This window comes from Hemicordylus capensis, chromosome 3, assembly GCF_027244095.1.
Source record: "Hemicordylus capensis ecotype Gifberg chromosome 3, rHemCap1.1.pri, whole genome shotgun sequence".
Lineage (NCBI taxonomy): Eukaryota > Metazoa > Chordata > Lepidosauria > Squamata > Cordylidae > Hemicordylus > Hemicordylus capensis.
This window is the reverse complement of record NC_069659.1, coordinates 59,878,455-59,899,895: the sequence shown is the minus strand read 5'-3', so window position 1 is coordinate 59,899,895 and position 21,441 is coordinate 59,878,455. Positions and strand designations below refer to the sequence as shown.

The 21,441-nt window shown below is 43.4% G+C and overlaps 1 protein-coding gene across 7 annotated transcripts in view; it reads right to left on the bottom strand.

The window, feature by feature from the left end:
* Positions 1–21,441, bottom strand: part of NECTIN3 (nectin cell adhesion molecule 3) — a 106,332-nt gene that overhangs the window by 65,591 nt on the left and 19,300 nt on the right. For 5 of the 7 annotated variants that reach the window (XM_053305642.1, XM_053305644.1, XM_053305645.1 and 2 more), the window contains exon 2: positions 7,989–8,327. The exons of 1 other annotated variant lie outside the window; for it this stretch is intronic. In XM_053305642.1, the coding sequence (XP_053161617.1) occupies positions 7,989–8,327 (339 nt within the window). Of the gene's footprint in view, positions 1–7,988; positions 8,328–12,753; positions 12,818–21,441 lie in introns of those variants that run through there. One more of the 7 variants, XM_053305643.1, reaches the window with a different exon arrangement.

The following is a 21,441-nucleotide window of genomic DNA, read 5'->3' as shown; positions in this document are numbered from 1 at the left end:
ATACTAGCTTGACAAAAGTGAGCATTAGCAATTAAGGAGTGGCTCAGGGTCACCACTCAGTAAAGAGCAAAGTTAGTCAATAACTTTTACAGGTATATACATTTTATTTGAAGATAGCGAAATAACTCTTGATCCACAATCCCATGGCAATCAAACTATGTCATTAGTAATCGTTTCTAAACACAACTACAATAATTGCATGTTATCACCAGAGGGAGCTCCTATGACAGCAGCTACTCCAAGACACACTTTACATTCAAAATCCTTTCAAAAATGTGGTATTCTCTGACCACTTACACCTGCATCTATAAGAGGGGCAATACTGTGACCATCAAAGACATGGGAACAGTTCAGTAAGGAACAGTTCAGTAAAAGAACCCTGCAAATGTTACCAGAGCAAGAGAAGAAGAGTACATCAACATTACTCAGAATGCTGTAACTATTATTAGGAAGATTAAGAGAAAGATTCTCAAGGTATTTAATATGCATACTGAACATATTAAAGCCCTCTAAGGGCAGAAGCAACTTCTTGTTGCAGCACATGAAGGAAAGGAAAGGAAGGGAGGGGAAAATATATTTGGTTTGAAATAGAACATCAGATCAGCCTGCTCCTCCAAGAGAAGTAGACTTTATGAGAATTAGTGAAAGGGGCAGGATTCCCAGAACAACATATTATATGCTTGTCTTGGACCGTAATAAAGATTGATTTGATTATACTACATATAAACAAAAGTAAGATTTCAGAGAACTACACACAAATTCACACTTCCTGTATCACAGCCAACAACATAAACAAAAGCTGTCCACAGCAAGTAAACTCAAGAAAGAGATATAGGAAGGCTAGTACAGGCAAGCTGGCCCACAGGAATTTTACAAGAGGGTACAGTATTCACAAATATATTTGTGGGGCTAGAAGCAAGGAGTTGTGCAGCACAGGTACACAAAGTGCAAACAGCTTAGTGAGTAGTCAGTCACATTAAAATAAAAGTAGTGAAAGATAGAATTTAGAAAGATTTTCAAAATATGGGATGCAATAAGTTTAAAAATAGCACTGGAACTATGTCAATGGATAGACAGGGAGGGCAGATATTTTGAAAAACTATTAATGTTCCTGTTCACTGTGACTTCTGAGGTAGGGGGAGAGAAAAGCCCACATTCCCACTGCCCTCAGGGCTGTTCCAGAGCACTAAATACACAGGATAAAGACCTTCTCTAATCAAGCTTTAAAAAGAAGCTACAATGCTATTGCTCCAACTTTACAAAACTCAGCTGTTCATAATTCATTCAAATGGAACATCTGATTTCCATACAATTGCACACAAACCAAATTCAAAGTAACTAGTTGGGTCGGGTTCAAAGCATCTGCGTCTCTAGTTCGCTTTTGCTGCTTTCTCCCCCCACTCCCTGCCACCACATTTTTGCACACTTCCCCCTGCCCCGCCGCCTTTTTCTCCTGACCGCCCACAGGCCATCTTCTTCCCTGCCCACCCACTCCACCGCCTTCTTCCCGAAGCTGTTTTTCCTTCTCATCCCTGCTATTCGGGCAGCTGCTCGCAAACTCTCGTGAGAGCTGCCACACATGGGATTAGCGACGGGTACGCCTAAGAGAAATAAATAAAGATAGTAGATAGATACTCAACTAATAAGACACATTTGTTCACCCAGGCTTTTAATTAGATTAGTTTGTATAGTTTTAATGTTATGTTAAATATTAAATTATTGTAATATTTTAAACTTTAATATTTTGTTTTAATTTATATTGTTCTGTTGTAAACTACCCAGAGACATCCATTTTGGAAGGTATACAAACGTGCTAAATAAAATAAAAATACCATTACGAGCAATTTCTGTAGAGAATAAAATGATCTATTTCTGATTGACTAGGGAAACCAAAAGCTCATGCTCCCCCTGGTGACCATACAAGTTATGTAGAATCTCCAAATAATGGCAAGTCTTATTTATTTATTTACTTGATTTTTATACCACCCTTCCGAAAGGGCTCAGGGCGGTTTACAATTAAAAACAGAAACCATTAAAACCAATAACAATTAAAACAGAGATATAAATATTAACACCAATTAAAACATCTTTTAAAACAATTAAACTATCATAACAATTAAAACCCTGAAAACCAGATTAGCATTAAAACAATTAAAACTAATTAAAAACCCTGAAAGGCCAGGCCAAACAGATGGGTTTTAAGGGCTCTCTTGAAGGTCAGTAAGGAATTAAGATTATGAATTTCTGCTGGGAGTGTATCCACAGCCACAGAGAAGGCCTGCCTCTGAGTCGCCACCAAACGAACCGGTGGTAACTGGATTAATTTAGGTAATTCTTTCTGAGGAATTATGTAAAATACTTGGATGTTATGAAGCGGGTGGATTTTAACGACAATGTTTAGGTTCTTGTGACTAAAGGTTACAAGTTGAACAATATTGTGATGGTTTACCTCAAAATTTTGAGGATAAAATTGCTCTTATCCATGCGGACTTGGATGCTAAGGTTTTTGCAGCACCAGAACTGAATGTTACCAGTGCACCATCTGGTCTGGCTCTTTTGGATTATTTTGAGACTTTGTTGCCTGAGGAGGTGGACAGGTCACTTGGAAGGCTGAGGCCTACTATGCATGTGCTTGACCCCTGCCCTTCAGGGCAAGACTTCTAGGGAGGGACTGGGTCCATGGGTAGCAGGGGTGGTGAATGCCTCTCTAAAGCAAGAGTGATGCCCCCACAGCAGGAGGCAGTAGTCATTAGGCCCCTCCTTTAAAAGCCCACATTGGACTCAGACAATTTAAATAACTTTCAACCAGTTTCTGACTTCCCCTTCTTGGGCAAGATGTTGGAGAACATGGTGGGGTCTCAGCTCCAGGCAGCCCTGGATGAATCAGATTACTATCCTTTCCAGTCTGGCTTCTGGCCTGGAAATGGGATGGAAAATGTCTTCATCATCCTGGTGGATGACCTACACTGATTGTGACTGTTGATTCTCTTGAACCTTTCAGCAGCTTTCAATACCATCAACCATGGTATTCTTCTGAATCATCTCTCCGGGTTGGGACTTGGGGGCATAGTTATACAGTGGCTCCACTCCTACCTTGAGGATCATACTCAGAAGGTGATGCTGGGGGATGCCTGTTCCACTGATTGGCCTTCAGGGTGCCACAGGGATCTATTTAGTCCCCTATACTGTTTAACATCTACATGAAATCTCTGGGAGAGGTAATCTGTGGGTGCAGGGTACAGTGCCATCAATATGCTGATGACATCCAGCTCTACCTATCTCTTAAGTCAGCAGACACCAGGGAGACCATGGATGCTCTGAATCAAGGCTTGGAGGCTGTTCTGGATGGAGGCAAACAAGCTGAAATTCAATCCAAGTAAGACGCAAGTGCTATAGGTTAGTTTCATCCCAATAGTGAGGTAAATCTGGTCTTGGACAGGGTCACAATCCCTCTGAAAGACAAAGTCTGCAGCTTGGGGTATTTCTGGGCCCACCGCTGTCCTTGGAGGCACAGCTGATTTTACCAGCTATGGCTAGTAAGCCAGCTGCAACCCTATTTGGAGAAGTTGGATATGACCCTCAGGCACTCATGCTTTAGTAACAGCCAGACTGCAATAGTAAGAGGCAGACTGCAATACGTTCTACGTAGTGCTGCCCTTGAAGATGGTTCGGAAGCTTCAGCTGATCCAGAACAATGCTACAAGGATGCTTGTGAGAATAAGTTGCTTCAAGAATACCACTCCCATCTTGTGACAGCTTCATTGGTTACCGGTCCACTTCCAGGCTAGATTCAAGATACTGGACTTAATTTTTAAAGCCCTACGTGGCATGGGGCCAGGGTACCTGTTGGAGCGCATTCACCCATATGAACCTGTCAGGGCCCTCCACTCAGCACCTCAGGCCCTGCTCATGGCCTTGCCACTAACAGATGCCCTGTTGGTGTGGACTAGAGACAGGACCTTTTCAGCTGTGGCCCCTTGGCTTTGAAACACCCTCCACGAAGAGTTTTGCCTTACTCCCTCCCTCAGTGTTTTTAAAAAGCAATTCAACATATTTTTTAAGAGGCTTTTAAATGTTTTATCGGCTGCTTATATCTGGTAGACTGTTTTTATCATTCTCCCTTTTTAGCTATTTATTAATAACTGTTAATTTGATTTTTTTTTTTAAAAAAGAATTTAAAATTTGGTTTTAGCGTGGTCTTTAACTTGTTTAAACTTTATTAATCTTTTTTTAAATATTGTGTCTATTTTATTAATGTTGTGAGCTGCCCTGAGCAGTAGTGTACTGGAGGAATGGGATATAAATATTTTAAGTAAATAAACTGTACTCCAATTCAGCGTTTTTTTAAGTTTTAGGAAGACTAAGGCATGTTCTAGGATATATACACAGTTCAAATTACAAACCAGTCCTGCTGACTCTGAATGTATTGTCTCTGGCTGACATGTCAGCCATTTTGATGTATGTAGTACACTGCTCCGGACTCCTTGGAGGAAGAGCTTTAGATAGATAGATAGATATAAAATAAAATAAATAAAATTTTGGGTCTTCAGAATAACTATAACTTGCTACTATTGTAACTTTGGCTCTGCCCAGAAGTACAATAGTGGTCATACATAGAGGCTGTTCACACGAGCAGCCCTACCCAGGCTTGGGCAGCCCTACCTGGTTAGGGCTTCTTGTGTGAAGTGCAGGGATTGGAGCACATCCTGACACTGCCTTCCTGGGTAGCCTGTGTTTTTTTACTTGGGCTTTTACCTGGCTAAAAGGGCATGAGTGTGCCCTTTTACCCAGGTCCGGGGACAGGAAGCCCCTCAATGCACCACGCGCCTCATGCATTGCATTATGGGATATCTGGAGGCTGGGCTTCATTTTCCAGCCTCCCAAGATCCATGCTGCTCAGAGAAGTGCAGGGGTGCAAGATGTATGCAACACAATGCATCTGTGACCATGGGGGGGGGGCGTTGGAGGTAGGTTCATGGCTCAGCTGACGTGATGGGGACAGGGGCTTCACTTTGAACGGCACCCTTCTTCAAGCTGACCCTGAAGACTTGGCACACTGCTTCTCTGCAAACTCTGTTGGCATTATAACCAATTCCATGCTAGAAATGTGAGCACTGTAAGATATTCCCCTCAGGGGATGGAGCCACTCTGGGAAGAGCAGAAGGTTTCAAGTTCCCTCTCTGGCTTCTCCAAGATAGGGCTGAGAGAGATTCCTGCCTGCAACCTTGGAGAAGCTGCTGCCAGTCTGTGAAGATAATACTGAGCAAGATAGCCAATGGTCTGACTCAGTATATGGCAGTTTCCTATGTTCCTATGCTAGGGATCATTAGGAAGGGGATTGAAAATAGAACTGCTAATATTATAATGCCCTTATACAAAACTATGGTGCGGCCACAGCTGGAGTACTGCGTACAATTCTGGTTACCACATCTAAAAAAGGACATTGTAGAACTGGAAGAAGTGCAGAAGATCACCTTTCTTATGAGGCAAGGCTACAACACCTGTGGCTATTTAGTTTAGAAAAAAGATGACTGTGCGGGAGACATGATAGAAGTCTATAAAATCATGCATGGTGTGGAGAAAGTGGATAGAGAGAAGTTCTTCTCCCTTTCACATTATTTATTTATTATTTATAACACTAAAACCAGGGGTCATCCCATGAAATTGATTGCCACGAAATTTAGGACAAACGGAAGTACTTTTTCACACAACACATAATCAACTTGTGGAATTCTCTGCCACAAGTTGTGGTGACAGCCAACAACCTGGATGGCTTCAAGAGGGGTTTGGATAAATTCATGGAGGAGAAGTCTATCAATGGCTACTAGTAGGAGGACTACAGGCCACCTCCAACCTCAAAGGCAGGATGCCTCTGAGTACCAGCTGCAGGGGAGTAATAGCAGGAGAGAGGGCATGCCCTCTACTCCTGCCTGTAGGCTCCCAGAAGCATCTGGTGGGCCACTGTGTGAAACAGGATGCTGGACTAGATGGGTGATGGGCCTTGGGCCTGATCTTGCAGGGCTATTCTTATGTTCACCTCTGGGACATCATTTTGTGGTTTTGACCGACCAGAGCAATGGCTAAGCAGGTTCTTGAAAAAGAGACCATTCCAGATTAAAAATAAATGGCTGTCATCCTGGTAAGTATACATGACCAATTTTGCTTAGTTTATCATCACTTTTCTGAATTATATTTAAGTCAGCTAACAAAAAACAGAAAAACACAACACAGTATGAAGCTACCTTAAAATAGAATTAGCAGCAAACTAAAATAAATATTTAAGAGACAGTTCTAAAAGCCTACTGGAGTAAAACAGCCTTTACTGTTCTCCTGAAAACATGAGGCCAGGCATAACTTCTCAGGAAAGGCTGTTCCATAGTCTAGGCAGCACAACACCCTATACCTCATGCTCAGCCACAACACCTCCAACAAGGAAATATGGAAAAGGGCCTCAGTGGTACAGAATTCTTGGGTATGTTTGAGTGGGTTGAAAATGTTCTTAAAATAGATCAAACTTTCTTAATTCAGTTAGAAACCTTACACTTAGAAGTTTATAATAGATTTACTTTTATTTTAATTGTTATTTGGTAGCTGCTATTATAAACCAATAGGAATGTTTTAGTCACAGAACTGTTACTCTAGGTTTAAATTAATAAATTGAAGCTCTTATTTAATCATACTACATGACCTTACGCCATGTTAGGTTTAGTAGCAATTCATAGGAACTTGCATAACCATTTCTCAAGCCTTCAGCTATTGTTTCTGTATCCAATTTTGATTCCATTTTGATGTGTAACCTGCATACTTTGAAGCCTCAATAAAGTCTTGTGTACTCCGATTGGTCTGATCTACGACTTAGAGCATATTGAGGTAGCTGGTATACACAAAGTGAATCTAGAGTAGCAAGGTTTGGTAACTTATGGGGCTGTGCAGCACCAAAAATTAAGTGCCCTTGAAATACCTATCCACTGCTTTCTGCAGTGTGCAACACAGCAAAAGGCTGGTAGTTAGGGATGTGCACAGAACCGGGTAGTGAAGGCTCAAAGTGCGGTGGGGTGCTGCTTTAAGGGCGGGGGAATGTGCACTTAGCCCTCCCCCTGCTTTTCCCCCACCGGTGCTCCATTTTTGGCAAAGACCATGGGGCGGCAGCGTACCTCCCTGCCGCCCCCTTGCCCCCATTTACCAGAACAAACCAGTAAACACACCTGTGCATGCTGGCGCGGGCATGCCACGCACCCAACATGCATGCGCTTGCCCACACAGGTGCGTCAGATACTTCCCATTAGTTCTGGTAAACAGGGGCAACAGGGCAGCAGGGAGGTATGCTGCTGCCCCATGGACATTGCCAACAACAGAGCGCCAGTGGGGGGAAAGCGGGGGGAGGAGTAAGTGCACCCTCCCCCATCCTTAAAGCAACACCCCCTGCCTTCGAACCGGTTCAGAGGCCTATAAAGGGTCTCCACACCAGTTCCGTATTTATCCCTACTGGTAGTTGTAGTCGTCAAATTGGGGAGGGGCCCTAGCTCAGAAACAAAGCAAATGATCTGCATGCAGAAAAGTCCCAGGAACAATCCCTGCCATCCCCAAGTAGGGCAGGGAAAGACACAACCCAAGAACATTCAGAGTCACTGGCCAGTCAATAGACAGCACTGATCTAGACAGACCAGTGGTACAACTCAATATAAAACAGCTTCAAATGTACTTCAGAGAAGTTTGTCAGCCATTACTAACTTTTATAGAGAGCAACTCTAGTTAGGTTACTCAAAAAACCCCTGGGCTCCCTGGAACACAGTTTGAAAACCACTGCTGTGATCAGTCAATATAAGCAAAGCAAACTTGGCAAATATTTTCTAACAAAATGAAACATGCTGCAATACTTGTGCTAGAAAGTTCATTATAAGTCATCAGTTTTAATTCTGCATTTTACAGACATTTGTTGGTGGGGTGGGGGGGGGAGATTTGCAAAACAAATATTAAAATAAGCATACCCAAAACAACCACAGTTGTTGATGACTGGGAATTTCCTAGAGGGAATGTAACCGCCTTGCATACATATTCTCCAGAATCAGAGAAGGTAACATTTGATAGGATGATTGATGCATCAGTAAGCGAGTGGTTTTTAAATGATACTCTTCCTTGATATTCTCCTTGAACGGAAAATCCATATTCAGGATGATGAACAGCAATAGTCTGTGCACTCTTTCCATGTATCTTCTCCCAAGTAATTTGTGTTAATGTTTCATTTATATCAATTATGCATTTCAGTGTAACATCCTTCCCCCATACTGCTCTCACACGTGGATCAACTATTGGTCCAGCTAAGGCACCTAGAGGATTAAAAAAAAAAAAAAAAGGAACAGGGTGTTAGGTATAACTGGTAGTTCAGGACTTTAACTTCTGTGTTACAAACTCAAGATCAGAGAAGCAGACAATGTTTACATTATGAGTACTGAAATACTAAATATCAACATCAGCTGTATTGAGAACAGATTCTAATGCCCATACCCCCTCCCCGTCACACACACCCCAAATGCTTACATTTAAGAGCTAAAGTATTTACATTTTTCACTTATGCTATGAAAACCATGGACATTTTAAGTTAAGGTGGTCACCTTAACTTACATGGCAAGAAACAGTAAAGATATTGTACAGTCTCAAATATTATGCTGGCCTTAGCAGTTAGGTTCCACTCACCCAAATTTTGTTTTTGGGCTTTCAGGTTGACATTGGTCTGGCAAGGGATATGTCCGGGAAGAGAATCAATAGGTGCAGCTTCCCTATCACTTACTGGAGATGCACCTGAATATTTTGTGCCCAATGCATCTATGCAAGGCACAGTATTCTCCGCCTACAAACACTACTTGTACTGACCACAAGTGTTGTGGCATATGTGGAGTATTTGGGAAATAGAGTGGTGTTTGCTCTTGTGTAAGAAGCCCCTTTAAAAGCTAGCTAATGGCACAGAGGAGAAATGCTTGACTAACAAGCAAAAGGTTACCAGTTTGAATCCCTGCTGGTACTATATCAGGCAGCAGCAATATAGGAAGATGCTGAAAGGCATCATCTCATACTGTGCGGGAGGAGGCAATAAAAAACCCCTCCTGTATTCTACCAAAAGAAAACCACAGGGCTCTGTGGGCACCAGGAGTCAAAATCAACCAGATGGCACACACACTTTTAAGAAGCTACCTTGGCCAATGAGTGATGTAAGCCAAATACTACTCAGAAATATTGTTAACAGGATACTGCCTCACCTGGCAAACTCCACTGTGAGAAATGTGGGGAGGGCAGGTTGGAAATAGATTTTATAAAACCTATATAATTATAGCTAGTCAACTAATTTGATTATACAGGAAAACCCTGTATATCCACAGGGGTTCCATTCTCCACTATAGCCAGAGATAGGAGAACCACGGATACCAAGGCATTGAGTCAATGAGGCTCGGCGGTTAGGTTAGTCAATGAGGCTCGGGGTGCATGTATCCAAAATAATGCAAATGGTCAAAATAATGCAAAGTTCTGTACCGTGCTCTGCAGGTCCCCTTTTGTCCAGTGATTCCCCACAAAAGGCCAAATTCCAAAAACATTTGGTTAATAATTTCAGTTTTAAATTTCTTCTTTAAAAATTAGCCACAAAATGGTTCCTGTGATCAAAATAGCAGCTGGAAATAACCTTGAAGGTCATTTCTGGCCACCCTAACCAATAGATACACGATATTAACCCCCCCCCTTTTTTTTTACCACTTCACCCTGTGTATGCCAACATTGGGTGTCAATTACCCAACTGCAGATTCACAAAACAGTGGCTGCTGGATCCACAAATGTTGGGGCTCTCCTGTACAAGTTTTTAAAGGGCTTCAGCCCCTTGAAGGATTTTTTTTTTTAATAAAAAAAATTGGAACCCAAGGCCTTAAGAGAGCAGCTGCCGCTACCAAGAGGTCTCTCTCACTCCTTCCAATCTAGCCTTTGATCAGATGATTAGAATTCCTTCCCCTCATGCTTCTTGTAGAGCCCCTCCCATTTTCTACTTTCATCGAGAGAGGGGGCCTCTCTTTTTTTAAGTTTCACAATAGGCTTCTTCTGTCCCAGTCATGACACCATGCACACTCCTATCTCCTTGGTTTCCTCCCCCAGATGATATAAGGGGGAGGCAAGCAAGGGACTCTCGGTAGCACACTGTGATAGACAGAGCAGGCAATGGGAGGAGAGCTGGTCTTGTGGTAGCAAGCATGAATTGCCCCCTTTGCTAAGCAGTGCCTGTCCTGGTTTGCATTTGAATGGGAAGTTACATATGTCAGCACTGTAAGATATTCCCCTTAGGGGATGGGACTGCTCTGGGAAGAGCATCTGCATGCTTTCATGAAGAAAATTCCAAGCTGAGGGCTGAGAGAGACTCCTGCCTGCAACCTTGGAGAAGCCGCGGCCAGTCTGTATAGACAATACTGAGCTAGGTGGACCAATGGACTGACTTATTATAAGGCTATGTTCCTATGTTGGGGAAGTGATCAGAGGAGAAAGCATTCTGCTGCTTCTTTATTTACCCTCTCTAAAGGTACCTGAAAGGGAAGATCAGAAGAATCACTTCGCTCCAGAATGCACAGAGATTATTTAAAACCACAATAATAGAATCCTACTTAGAATGTATATAAAAAAGGAGGAAAGGTACCAACATGTCTGGGAGGATGCCAGCATGTCTAACAAGTAAAGTCAAGAAAGCCATGAAGCGGGAAAATGAAGAGAACAGAAAAAAACAAACACTCTGGCAGAAGAAATTGAGACAATAGGGGAGGCAAAAAAGAGCTTTTGAGAATCATTTAGCTAAAAGTATCAAGGGGAATAACAAAAACTTCCTTAAATACAATCACGAGTAGGAAACCTGCAAGGGAGGTGGTTGGACCTCTAGTTCAGGGAGTGGAAGGGATTATTAGGGAGGATATGAAGATTGCAGATAAACTAAATGAGTTATTTGCATCTGCCTTAACGGCAGAGGATACTGAACATATACCAGTACTTAAACCAAGCTTCTCATGGAGAGGCTGGAGAACCGAGTCAGATAGAGGTGACAAGAGATTATGTTCTAAACTGTCTGGAAAAACTGAAAGTTAAATTGCCAGAGTCAGATGGCATCCACTTAAGTGTCCTTAAAGAACTCAAATGTGAAACTGCCGACCTCCTTGCAAAAATATATAACTTATCCCTACAAACAGGCTCTGTACCAGAGGACTGGAAAGTAGCAAATGTAACACCAATTTTCAGGAAGGGATCCAGGGAGGATCTGGGAAATTACAGGCCAGTAAGCTTAGCATCTGATCCAGGCAAATTGATGGAAAGCATTATCACGCATATAGAAGAATAGGCCCTGATGAAGGAGAACCTGAATAGCTTCTTCAAAGGTAAATCTTGCCTTACACCCTTTTGCAGTTCTTTGAGAATGTTAACATGTGTGTCGATAAAGGTGATCCAGTTGACATAGTATACCTGGACTTTCAAAAAAATTTCAACTGAGACTCTTGAGAAAACTTAGCAGTCACGGGATAAGGGGACAGGTCCATGTGTGGATTGGTAACTGATTGAAGGACAGGAAACAGAGTAAGTATAAATGGACAGTTCTCTACATGGAGAGAAGTAAGATGTGAGGTCCCCAAGGGATCTGTACTGAGACCAATGCTTTTTAATTCATTCATAAGTTATATAGAAGTAGGGATGTGCATGGTCCGGAGCAGTCCGGACCAGCACCGAAGGGGGGCCTTCCTTTTAGGGCGGGGAGGGCTTGCTTACCTCTCCCGCCTCTTTGCCCCCTCCAGCGCCTGTATTCTGTAGTATAATTGGGGTGCTGGAAACCAGCCGCCCCAGCCGCCCCCCCCCCCCCGCGAGCGGATTAGGGGCAAAGAAAAGCTACTGCCCCCCCCCGCCCTCCCTCCCACCCACCAGCCACCCCCCCGAGTGCTCACCACGTTTGCAGAAAAATAGAGAGGAGCTCACACAGAGCTCCTCTCTTGCCAAAGTCTCCGGCCCAACTGGGGCCTTGGGCGCGCGCGCACGCGCAATAGAACTCCTTAACTAATAGAACTTTCGCCGGAGGCCCGGTCTACCCGGCTTCCTCCCGGCGGGTAGACCGGGCCTCTGGCGAAAGTTCTATTAATTAAGGAGTTCTATCGCGTGTGCGCGCGCGCCCAAGGTCCCAGTTGGGCCGGAGACTTTGGCAAGAGAGGAGCTCTGCGTGAGCTACTCTCTATTTTTCTGCAAACGTGGTGAGCACTCAGGAGGGCGGCGGGTGGGTGGGTGGGAGGGCGGGGGGGCGGCAGTAGCTTTTCTTTGCCCCTAATCCGCTCGTGGGGGGGAGGGGGCGGCGGAGGCGGCTGGTTTCCAGTACCCCAATTATACTACAGAATACGGGCGCTGGAGGGGGCAAAGAGGTGGGAGGGGTAAGCAAGCCCTCCCGCCCTTAAAGGAAGACCCCCCACCCGGACCCGGACCGGCCAAGTCCGAACCGGTCTGGAAGTTCGGAGGCCTTTAGAATGGCCTCCAGACCGGTTCAGACACACCCCTATATAGAAGTTGGGGTAAGCAGAGAGGTGGCCAAATTTGCCAAGGGCACTAAACTATTTTGGGTAGTGAAATCCAAAACAGATTGTGAAGAGCTTGAAAAAGATCTCTCAAAACTTGGGGAGAGGGGGTAACAAAATAGCAAATGCGGTTCAACGTTAGCAAGTGTAAAATGATGCATTGGGGGGCAAAAAAACCCAACTTCACATAGACACTGATGGGGTCTGAGCTTTCGGTGACTGCCAAAGAAGGGCATCTTGGGGTTGTGGTGGATAGCTCGTTGAAAGTGTCGATTCAGTGTGTGGCAGCTGGAAAAAAAAAAAAAAAAGACTAATTCCAGCTTGGAATCATTATGAAGAGGGTTGAAAATAAAACTGCTAATATTATAATGCCCTTACACAAAACTACAGCGAGGCTGCATTTGGAGTACCAGGTACAGTTCTGGTCACTACACCGCAGAAAGGACATTATAGAACTGGAGAAGGTACAGAGGAGGGAAACCAAGATGATCAGGGGCCTAGAGCACCTTCCTTAAGAGGCAAGGCTACAACACCTGGGGCTCTTTAGTTTAGAAAAAAGACAACTAAGGGGAGACATGACAGAGGTCTATAAAATCACACATGGTGTAGAGAAAGTTGGTAGATAAACCTTCTCCCTCTCAGCCTCAGAATTCCACCATGGTCTGAACAAATGCTCAGACAAAAATATTTACTCACTGATGAGCTGGCAATTTCTCCAACCGCCAACAGCATGCTTTGTTGATTTGTGAGCAACTGGTTTCAGCCTGGACAGCTATTTATTTATTCATTCATTCATTCTTAAGTTCATTCATTCTTAAATTTATATACCACCTTTCATTAAAAATCCCAACGTGGTTTATAGCAAAAATCTAAACACAAGATGGTAAAAAAGACACAATTAAAATATTGTGAAAAATATTAAACAAATCTGATTAAGAATTTAAAACAAAAGCATAAAAGCAATATAGAGTACAAAGAGCAGCAGCAGAGAATCAAATAAATTCTCCTGAGCCATTTTTGGAAGGGCGGTATAGAAATCAAATGAATGAATGAATGAATGAAAGAAAATGCCTGGGCAAAAAGACAAGATTTTACACTCTTTCTAAAAGCTGTGATGGATATTGAGGAGCAAATGGCAACCGGGAGCTCATTCCAGAGACTGGGGGCAACAACACAGAAGGCCCTGTCCCGCATTCACGACAGCCGAGCCTCCCTCATTGTCAGCACCCGGAGCAGAGCCCCCTCAGATGACCTCGTCAAGTGGGCAGTAACCTTTGGGAGTAGGTGGTCCCTCAGGTATCCCGGGCCCACATTAAAGTTAAAGGCTTTAAAGGTCAAAATCAGCACCTTGAATTGGACCCGGAAACAAACTGGTAGCCAGTGCAGCTCTTTCAAAATGGGTGTGATGTGCTCTCACTGGGCAGCTCCAGATAAAACCCTAGCTGCTGCATTTTCCACTAGCTGCAGTTTCCGGATATTCTTCAAGGGCAGCCCCACATAGAGCGCGTTACAGTAATCCAGCCGTGATGTGACTAAGGCATGGGTAACTGTGGCCAGATCTGCCTTCTCGAGAAAGGGACGCAGCTGGCGCACTAGACGAAGCCTTGCAAAGGCACCCTGGCCACCGCCTCCACCTGAGCTTCCAAAAGCACAGCTGGGTCCAGTAATACCCCCAAGCTGCGTACTTGCTCCTTCAAGGGGAATGCAACCCCATCCAGAACCAGTAAAATCTTCTCATCCCGATTGGCTCTCCTACTGACCAACATTACCTCCATCTTGTCTGAATTCAATTTCAGTTTTATTAGCCCACATCCAACCCATCACAGCTTCCAGCCCCCGATTCAGGACATCCACCGCCTCCCTAGGATCAGGTGACAAGGAGAGATAGAGCTGAGTGTTTAGCTTTAGGGCTAAACATGCTTCTAGAAACCGATGCAGGTGATTTATTTATTTAAAATATGTATACCCTGCCCCTCCAGTGCATTACTGCTCAGGGTGGCTCATAACAATAAAATAGATACAAGACACAAAAGTAATAAAATTAACCAAACTGAACAAGTTAAAAGTTAGGTTAAAACCATACTCATTATTATTAAAAGCTATTTTAAAAGCTAAAAACTAAAAATTATAAAAAGCTAAAGAACCTACCAGATATAACAAAAAATGGAGCATTAAAAAGCCTCCTTAAAAAGGTGTGTTTTAAGTTGTTTTTTAAAAACACTGAGGGAGGGAGCATGTCGAACAGCGTTCCCTCTAAGGTGTGCGCATGTGCTTGTGCTCACACAATTTCTGATGTCCGCTCAGTTAAATGTAGATTATGCTCAGGTTGAATCAGGAAGGCCCCATTCTGAATGTCCCTATACACACTGCCTTGATACTGCCGAACAGAACAAGCCTCATTCCACAAACAGATGAAAAAAAAACTAGAGAGAACACTGATGGCGAAGCTCTTCAGGGAGGGCATTCCAAAGCTGAGGGGCCACAACAGAAGACGCCCTGTTTTATTATGCCTGTTTTACAGCAATTGCATTGGCTAACAATAGGTTTCGGGCTTGCGATTACCTTTAAAGCCCTAAACAGCTTGGGACCGTGTTACCTAGGAGAGGGCCTTCTTCGGCATGATCCCACCACACACTGAAATCATTGAGAGAGTTCCATCTCTGTATACCACCAGCTTGTCTGGCAATGACTTAGGGGCAGGCCTTCTCTGTAGTCACTCCTGGGTTATGTAACGCACTCCCTACAGATATTTGTGGTTTAACATCTTTGCCAGCCTTCAGAAGAGCCCTTGAGACAAATTTTTTCAGCCAGAATATTAAGTAACCTCTGAATTTTAAAATTGCTGTTTTTAATAGTTTTGTTTCTTGCATTTATTTTTGTGAACTATCTAGAGCCTTCAGAGTCAAGCAGTATATAAATTAAATAAATAAATTTGAGGACCACAGCTGGATGCTATGAGAATGCAAATCTCAAGTATTTATGGCAAATTCTCTTAGCAGTTCATTTATGGGAGACTATGGGTAATATATTGCATTAGGGGATACGTAGAAAACTGAATTTAGATCGATTGTGGACCTGTTAAAGTTCTGCCTGAACACGTGGTGTCTTTTTGGGGAAGCATGTGCCTTGTAGAGATGTCTGAGACAAAAACTGCTGCAGTGCTCTAGATACATAGTAACAATTAATACCAACATGCATCAGCAACACTTATTATTATTATTTCGATTTCTATACCACCCTTCCAAAAATGGCTCAGGGCGGTTTACACAGAGAAATAAGAAATAAATAAGATGGCTCCCTGTCCCCAAAGGGCTCACATTCTAAAAAATGAATTTAAGAAAAAAATTTAAGAAGGAATTACAACTACTACTTCTACACTAGTCTTAAAAAGGTAAAGTGTGCCGTCAAGTCGGTGTCGATTCCTGGCGACCACAGTGTCTTTGGGAGAATATAGGAGGGGTTTACCACTGCCTCCTCCCACGTAGTATGAGATGATGCCTTTCAGCATCTTCCTATATCGCTGCTGCCCAATATAGGTGTTTCCCATAATCTGGGAAACAGTGTCCGACGGCACACACAAGACTGCACTTCTCAGACCCTATACAAGGACAAGGTATGAAGAGGTTACTGCTTACTGGTATCTGTAGATAGTATAGAAAGACATGTTAGTATACTGTAAAACTGTCATCACAGGGCACAGCCTCTGAACATACAGTACCTTTCTCTCCTTTAAAGCACAGGTCCTTGCTTAATTATTTCTAACTCTTGCTTCTTGTGAGCCACTGTGAACAGTATTACAATGGAGGAGGGCAGGATATAATTTTTTGAGTAAACATTATGTACTGTCTGTAAAATATAAGATGAGGGGTTGGACATTCTTTTAACAGACACATCCCATTCCCTATTGGATGCTGTGACAAAATGGGTATGAGCAACATCTGAGTTATATGAGCACAATACATGTTCTGAGTGAGGGGAGCTGCGTTTAAACTCACCACAACTTTTTCTAAATCTCTAACCTCTCTTTCTTGAGCAAGCTGCTTGATCAAGCTGCTTGACCATGTGGTGAAGATCCAATTCCAGGGATTGCTGGAGAAGGCTTATCTGGATCCTTTCCAATCCAGCTTCAATCCTGGTTTCAGTACTGAATAACCCTGGTCACTCTGGTGGATGACCTACACCAGAAAATCGACAAGAGCAAGTGTGTCCCTGCTGATTCTGCTAGACCTGTCAGTGTCCTTCGATACCACCAACCACAACATCTTTTTGGACTGCCTGACATGAATGGAACTAGGAGGCACTGTTCTGCAGTGGTTTTGTTCCATCCTGTCAGGGAGATTCTGGAAGGTGGAGCTGGGAACTTCTGCTCAACACCTTGGCCTTTAGCTTACCATTTTCTCACAGGATTCTATCTTGTGTTACTAAACCCGCTTGATTCATCATTTTGGGGTATTTCAATGAAGTCCCTAAACTCAAACCTCAGCCATTTTCTGTCTCTACAATTGCTTGGTAGAGAAACGATGACTGCATTCCAGGTAAAGGTCATCCTGACAAAGGGTCAGAACCCCCTTCAAACATGGGATCATGCTTTTATGATTGCATCTGCCACACTTGCTGCCCATATGCCTGCGTGCACCTTGCCACTGCACACTGCCCTGGTATGCCCATGAGCTCGCTCTGTGTTTCAGCTACCTGGAGAGAAGGATTCCCATCAGCGAGATCTAGGTAGGCATGACAAATTCTTTCCTCTTCTATTCCCCCTTCCTATTAGAGCAACTTGGTAACATGCCTAACCAACTACTTTTTCATTTCCTGTACCCCATTACCCCTCAATAAAGCAACTTTGTTTTCAAAGTCACATCTCCACCGATTCTTTCCAGTGTGTCCATGTCACATCTGCCCATTCTGCACAGCTCTTAAGGTATTTTATTGCTGTTCACAGGTCTGTATCATTTGACACTAATTTCCCCCACTTGAGCCAAAAACATAGTTACACAGCTGACATCTCCTGGAGACCTCATAACATTTTCCCTCATGCATTTTAACATATACATGAAACTGTTGGCAGAAGCTATCCAGGGGTTTGGGGCGGCATGTTATCAACATATTAAAAACACCCAGCTTTACATCTCACTGCCATTTGCAGCTGGAGAAGCTGTGACGGTCTAGGGATGGGCCCGGACCAGTCCAGAGGCCATTGAAAAGGCCTCCGGACCGGTCCAGACCAGTCCGGACCTGGGTGGTTCGGGGGTTGGGGTAGTTTTAAGAGTGGCGGGAGGGTTTACTTACCCCTCCCGCCGCTTTCCCGCTCTGGCGCCATAAAGTTACGAGTAATTGGGGCGGCAGGATACCTCCCTGCAGAAATCACCATCAGCCAATTACAAAAAGCAGCTTTACTGGGAACAGCCTATATTCTGCGACGATATCTATAACAATTGACAATAAAATGCAGCCATCCCAGGTCCTCGGGAAGGACTCGATGTCTGGATAAAACAAACCAGTCAATAACACCTGTCTGACTGTGTAAACAAGAAATAATAATAACCTGTAGCCCCTTCAGGGGGCTTCCTAATGGCCGCGGGGGGGGGGGAGGGTTGCCTGCAAAGGTTCCCCCTCCCCCACTGGTCTCTTCAGTCACTGCCACAGCCCGTCCCAGGCTGATTTTCAGCCCATTCAAGACTGCAAAGATCGGCACGGTGGCCATTTTGGAGGCCGCCATGCATGCTCAAATGGTCCCTGCGAGGTCCTAGGCCTTGCCAGGCCTCACAGAAGCCATTTGAGCATGTGCTGCCACCTCCAAAATGGCCATTGCGCCTTCAGATGTTGCTGAACTACAACTCCCATTAACCCCCCAACCACAATAAATTGCGACTGGGGCTGATGGGAGGAGGAGTTCAGCAACAATTGGAGGCCCCCAGGTTCAGAACCACTGGTTTTAGAGGCTACTGTGTTTTATCATTTCTTAAAATGAGTTTTGTTGTAAGCCACAATGCATTCATACACACACAAAAATTGTGGCATATACATCTTTTGAACTAACAGAGATTGCTCCATCATTCCTTGTCATTTTTTAAAAAAGAATCTTTCCATTATACCACCATTTTATTTTTGCACAAAGATTGTCATTAGCTCTCCACATCCTGGTTTTAGAAGATTTTTTCCCATTATTCCCCATGTCTTTACAGAGATTAAAGAGATGCATTTTCAAAAAGAAACTAAAAACTGGCAAATGGACGGGGGGGGGGCGCACTTCTATCATGATAATTTCCCACACTGTGTCTCAAAAGGTTTTTCAAGTAGCCAAACAAATTTTAGAAGTGGAAAATTTTACATCTAAATTTCTGACAGAGATCTTTCCATTACTTCCCCTCACGCTTAACATTAGGACTTACTCTGGAGTAAACAAAGGACTGTACTGTTAGACAGCTGTTGCAGACATAAAGAGAGGCTCAGTGGGCCAGTAATCTCTGCTCTGAACAAGAACCAAATTAGACTCCCTACTCAGCTTGCTATGGTGGCTCAGCTAGACCACACCACTAAGGATAAAGACAGAGATCTTTACCAAGGGAAAGATTGCTACAGTTAAGAATCAATCAGGTCATTTGACATATGCTGCAGTGTGCACCCTCAGTTGACTATCTTATTATAATGGGGATGTAAGGTTAATAACTCAAGAAATACTAATGGGTCTCCCCCACAAACCCCCCCCCCCAAGAATGTACTGCTCTGTGGGTCCGATTTTTTTTTATACATTTGAAAAAGGGGGAAAGGAAAGTTATCCTTGGTCAAATATAGTGCTGTGACAAGCCAACTTTGCAATGGCCTATTTTCAAAGTGCTGTACCACAGAGAAATAATAAATAAATAAGATTGATCCCTGTCCCAAAGGGCTCATAAACAAAAAAGAAACATAAGATAGACACCAGCAACAGTCACTGGAGGTACTGTGCTGAGGGTGGACAGGGCCAGTTACTCTCCGCCTGCTAAATAAAAGAAAATCGCTATGTTAAAAGGTGCCTCTTTGCCAAGTTAGCAGGGGTTAGATAATGGATCTGCATCAAATCTGGAAAGGTGAGTGCTTGTCTAGTTGCTCAAAACTAAATTTCAAACAGATTGGACAGATGGGTTGGATATTACTACAAGCAGAACATTAGGGGCTCATAATGGTTGAAATCAGATTAAGTAGTTATCAGAAAGATGAAACTATTATTCACGTTCTTAAACAAACATAGGAATATAGGAAATTAAGTATAATGCCTGTTTATCTTGCTATTATTTAGTCTCTTGGAATGGTTTCTTCTTAGCAGTATTGTGAACATAAAGCTTGAACCAGCTGCACACTGTTATATGCCTGCTTTCCAATTCTCCAAGCAGTAAGAAGATCCAAGGTGCAGTGCAGATTCTGGCTTCCTCTGGGAAAGGAGATGATTGAAGGCTTATGGTATCCTCATAATATTTGTTTCATTTACAAATATACACTAAGAATTAAGAATTAGATGGTGTGGTGACCAGCCCTCCCTTCAAGAGTGAACTGGAAGTGAACCCTGTCCTGTCTGGCTGATCCCTAGAGGTCACTACCTGACACTCAGCACACGGTGACTAGGACCTAGAGGGTCTGGCGGCAGGACGTGAAGGAGGTCTTTGTTCTCAGAAGGAGCCAGGAGGGCAATGAGAGAAGATAGAAAGCAGGCTTCGTTAGTACCAGCCATGAAGTCTTGCTGCCTCATGACCAACAGCCAGCCTGGAGACTTCTCTCATGGAAGGACATCTGCAGATAATTGAGACACAGGATTGCAGGGGAAGGAAGCCAGGGAACCATGTGTTAATTAGCCTGGGTTAGATTACTTTATTTTTGTGTTTTTGCAAATCCTTACAAGTGGTCTATTGTATTTTATTTGTAACGTAGCCTTCTAAGAAACCCTAGCCTGAGCCCTTTTTATCCAACCCGGGCTCTGTAAAAGTCCCTGGACCCTGTCAAGGGGTGTTTAAAGGTTCCTTGCAACTGGGGGTGCTTTCTGAATCATCCTTGCAACTGAGTAACCACGATTTTAAAGTGCGTCACTCCAAATACCAGCTGGAGTGCTTTTTGAAGTATTCTTATTGTATACCTAGTGTTTCTGTTACCTGTAACTAAAGGTTGGGAAAGCCTCAAACTGAAGCAGTATGTAGTATTTTTGAATCAAGTTTTTCTCTTTTTGTTCTTTGTAGCTGACCTACCTTTGAGTGGATTTTAACTCAGGAAAAAAGGGCTTTGCTCTGATGCAAACATGCCTCAACGTTAATTGTTTAGCAACCTACCAAATTTTTCCACCACATGGAAGCTGCACGTGGAGGGATTTTATATTTTCCCATTGGTAAATGAGAAAGAGAGAGTTCCCTGGACATTCACCCAAATCGGGGGGGGGGGGACCTCTGCAATAATTAGGGTGTGGTGGCAGCATATTTTCTACCAATTTTAAGTTTTAAAGGAACAACCTTTGTTGCGCAAACATAGAGGGAATGAATCAGCATTTTTCCTTCCCTCACGTAGGCTTGCCTTGAGACAAAGACTGGGCTTAAACCCGCTATTCGCTACAGATGGGAACTGAAATAGCAGAGCATTCCTCCAAATCAACAAACAGTTGTATCAAATTCCCAGAGCCCAGCCCTGTGCCTTAAGGCAAGAACTGACAAATCTCATGCATCAATGAGCCATGGTGCCTAGAAATTTAGCAGTTTAAATTTGAGTTGCACCTAAACTAGGATATTCAGATGCAGATTTAATAAAATATGTATGTGTCCCATGCAACCCGTTTCTGCTCTATGTAAAGATAAAGAGAATCTAATTTGCACTCTCCTGTCACAGTGTCCATCACTAAAACAGGTAATTTTGTCAA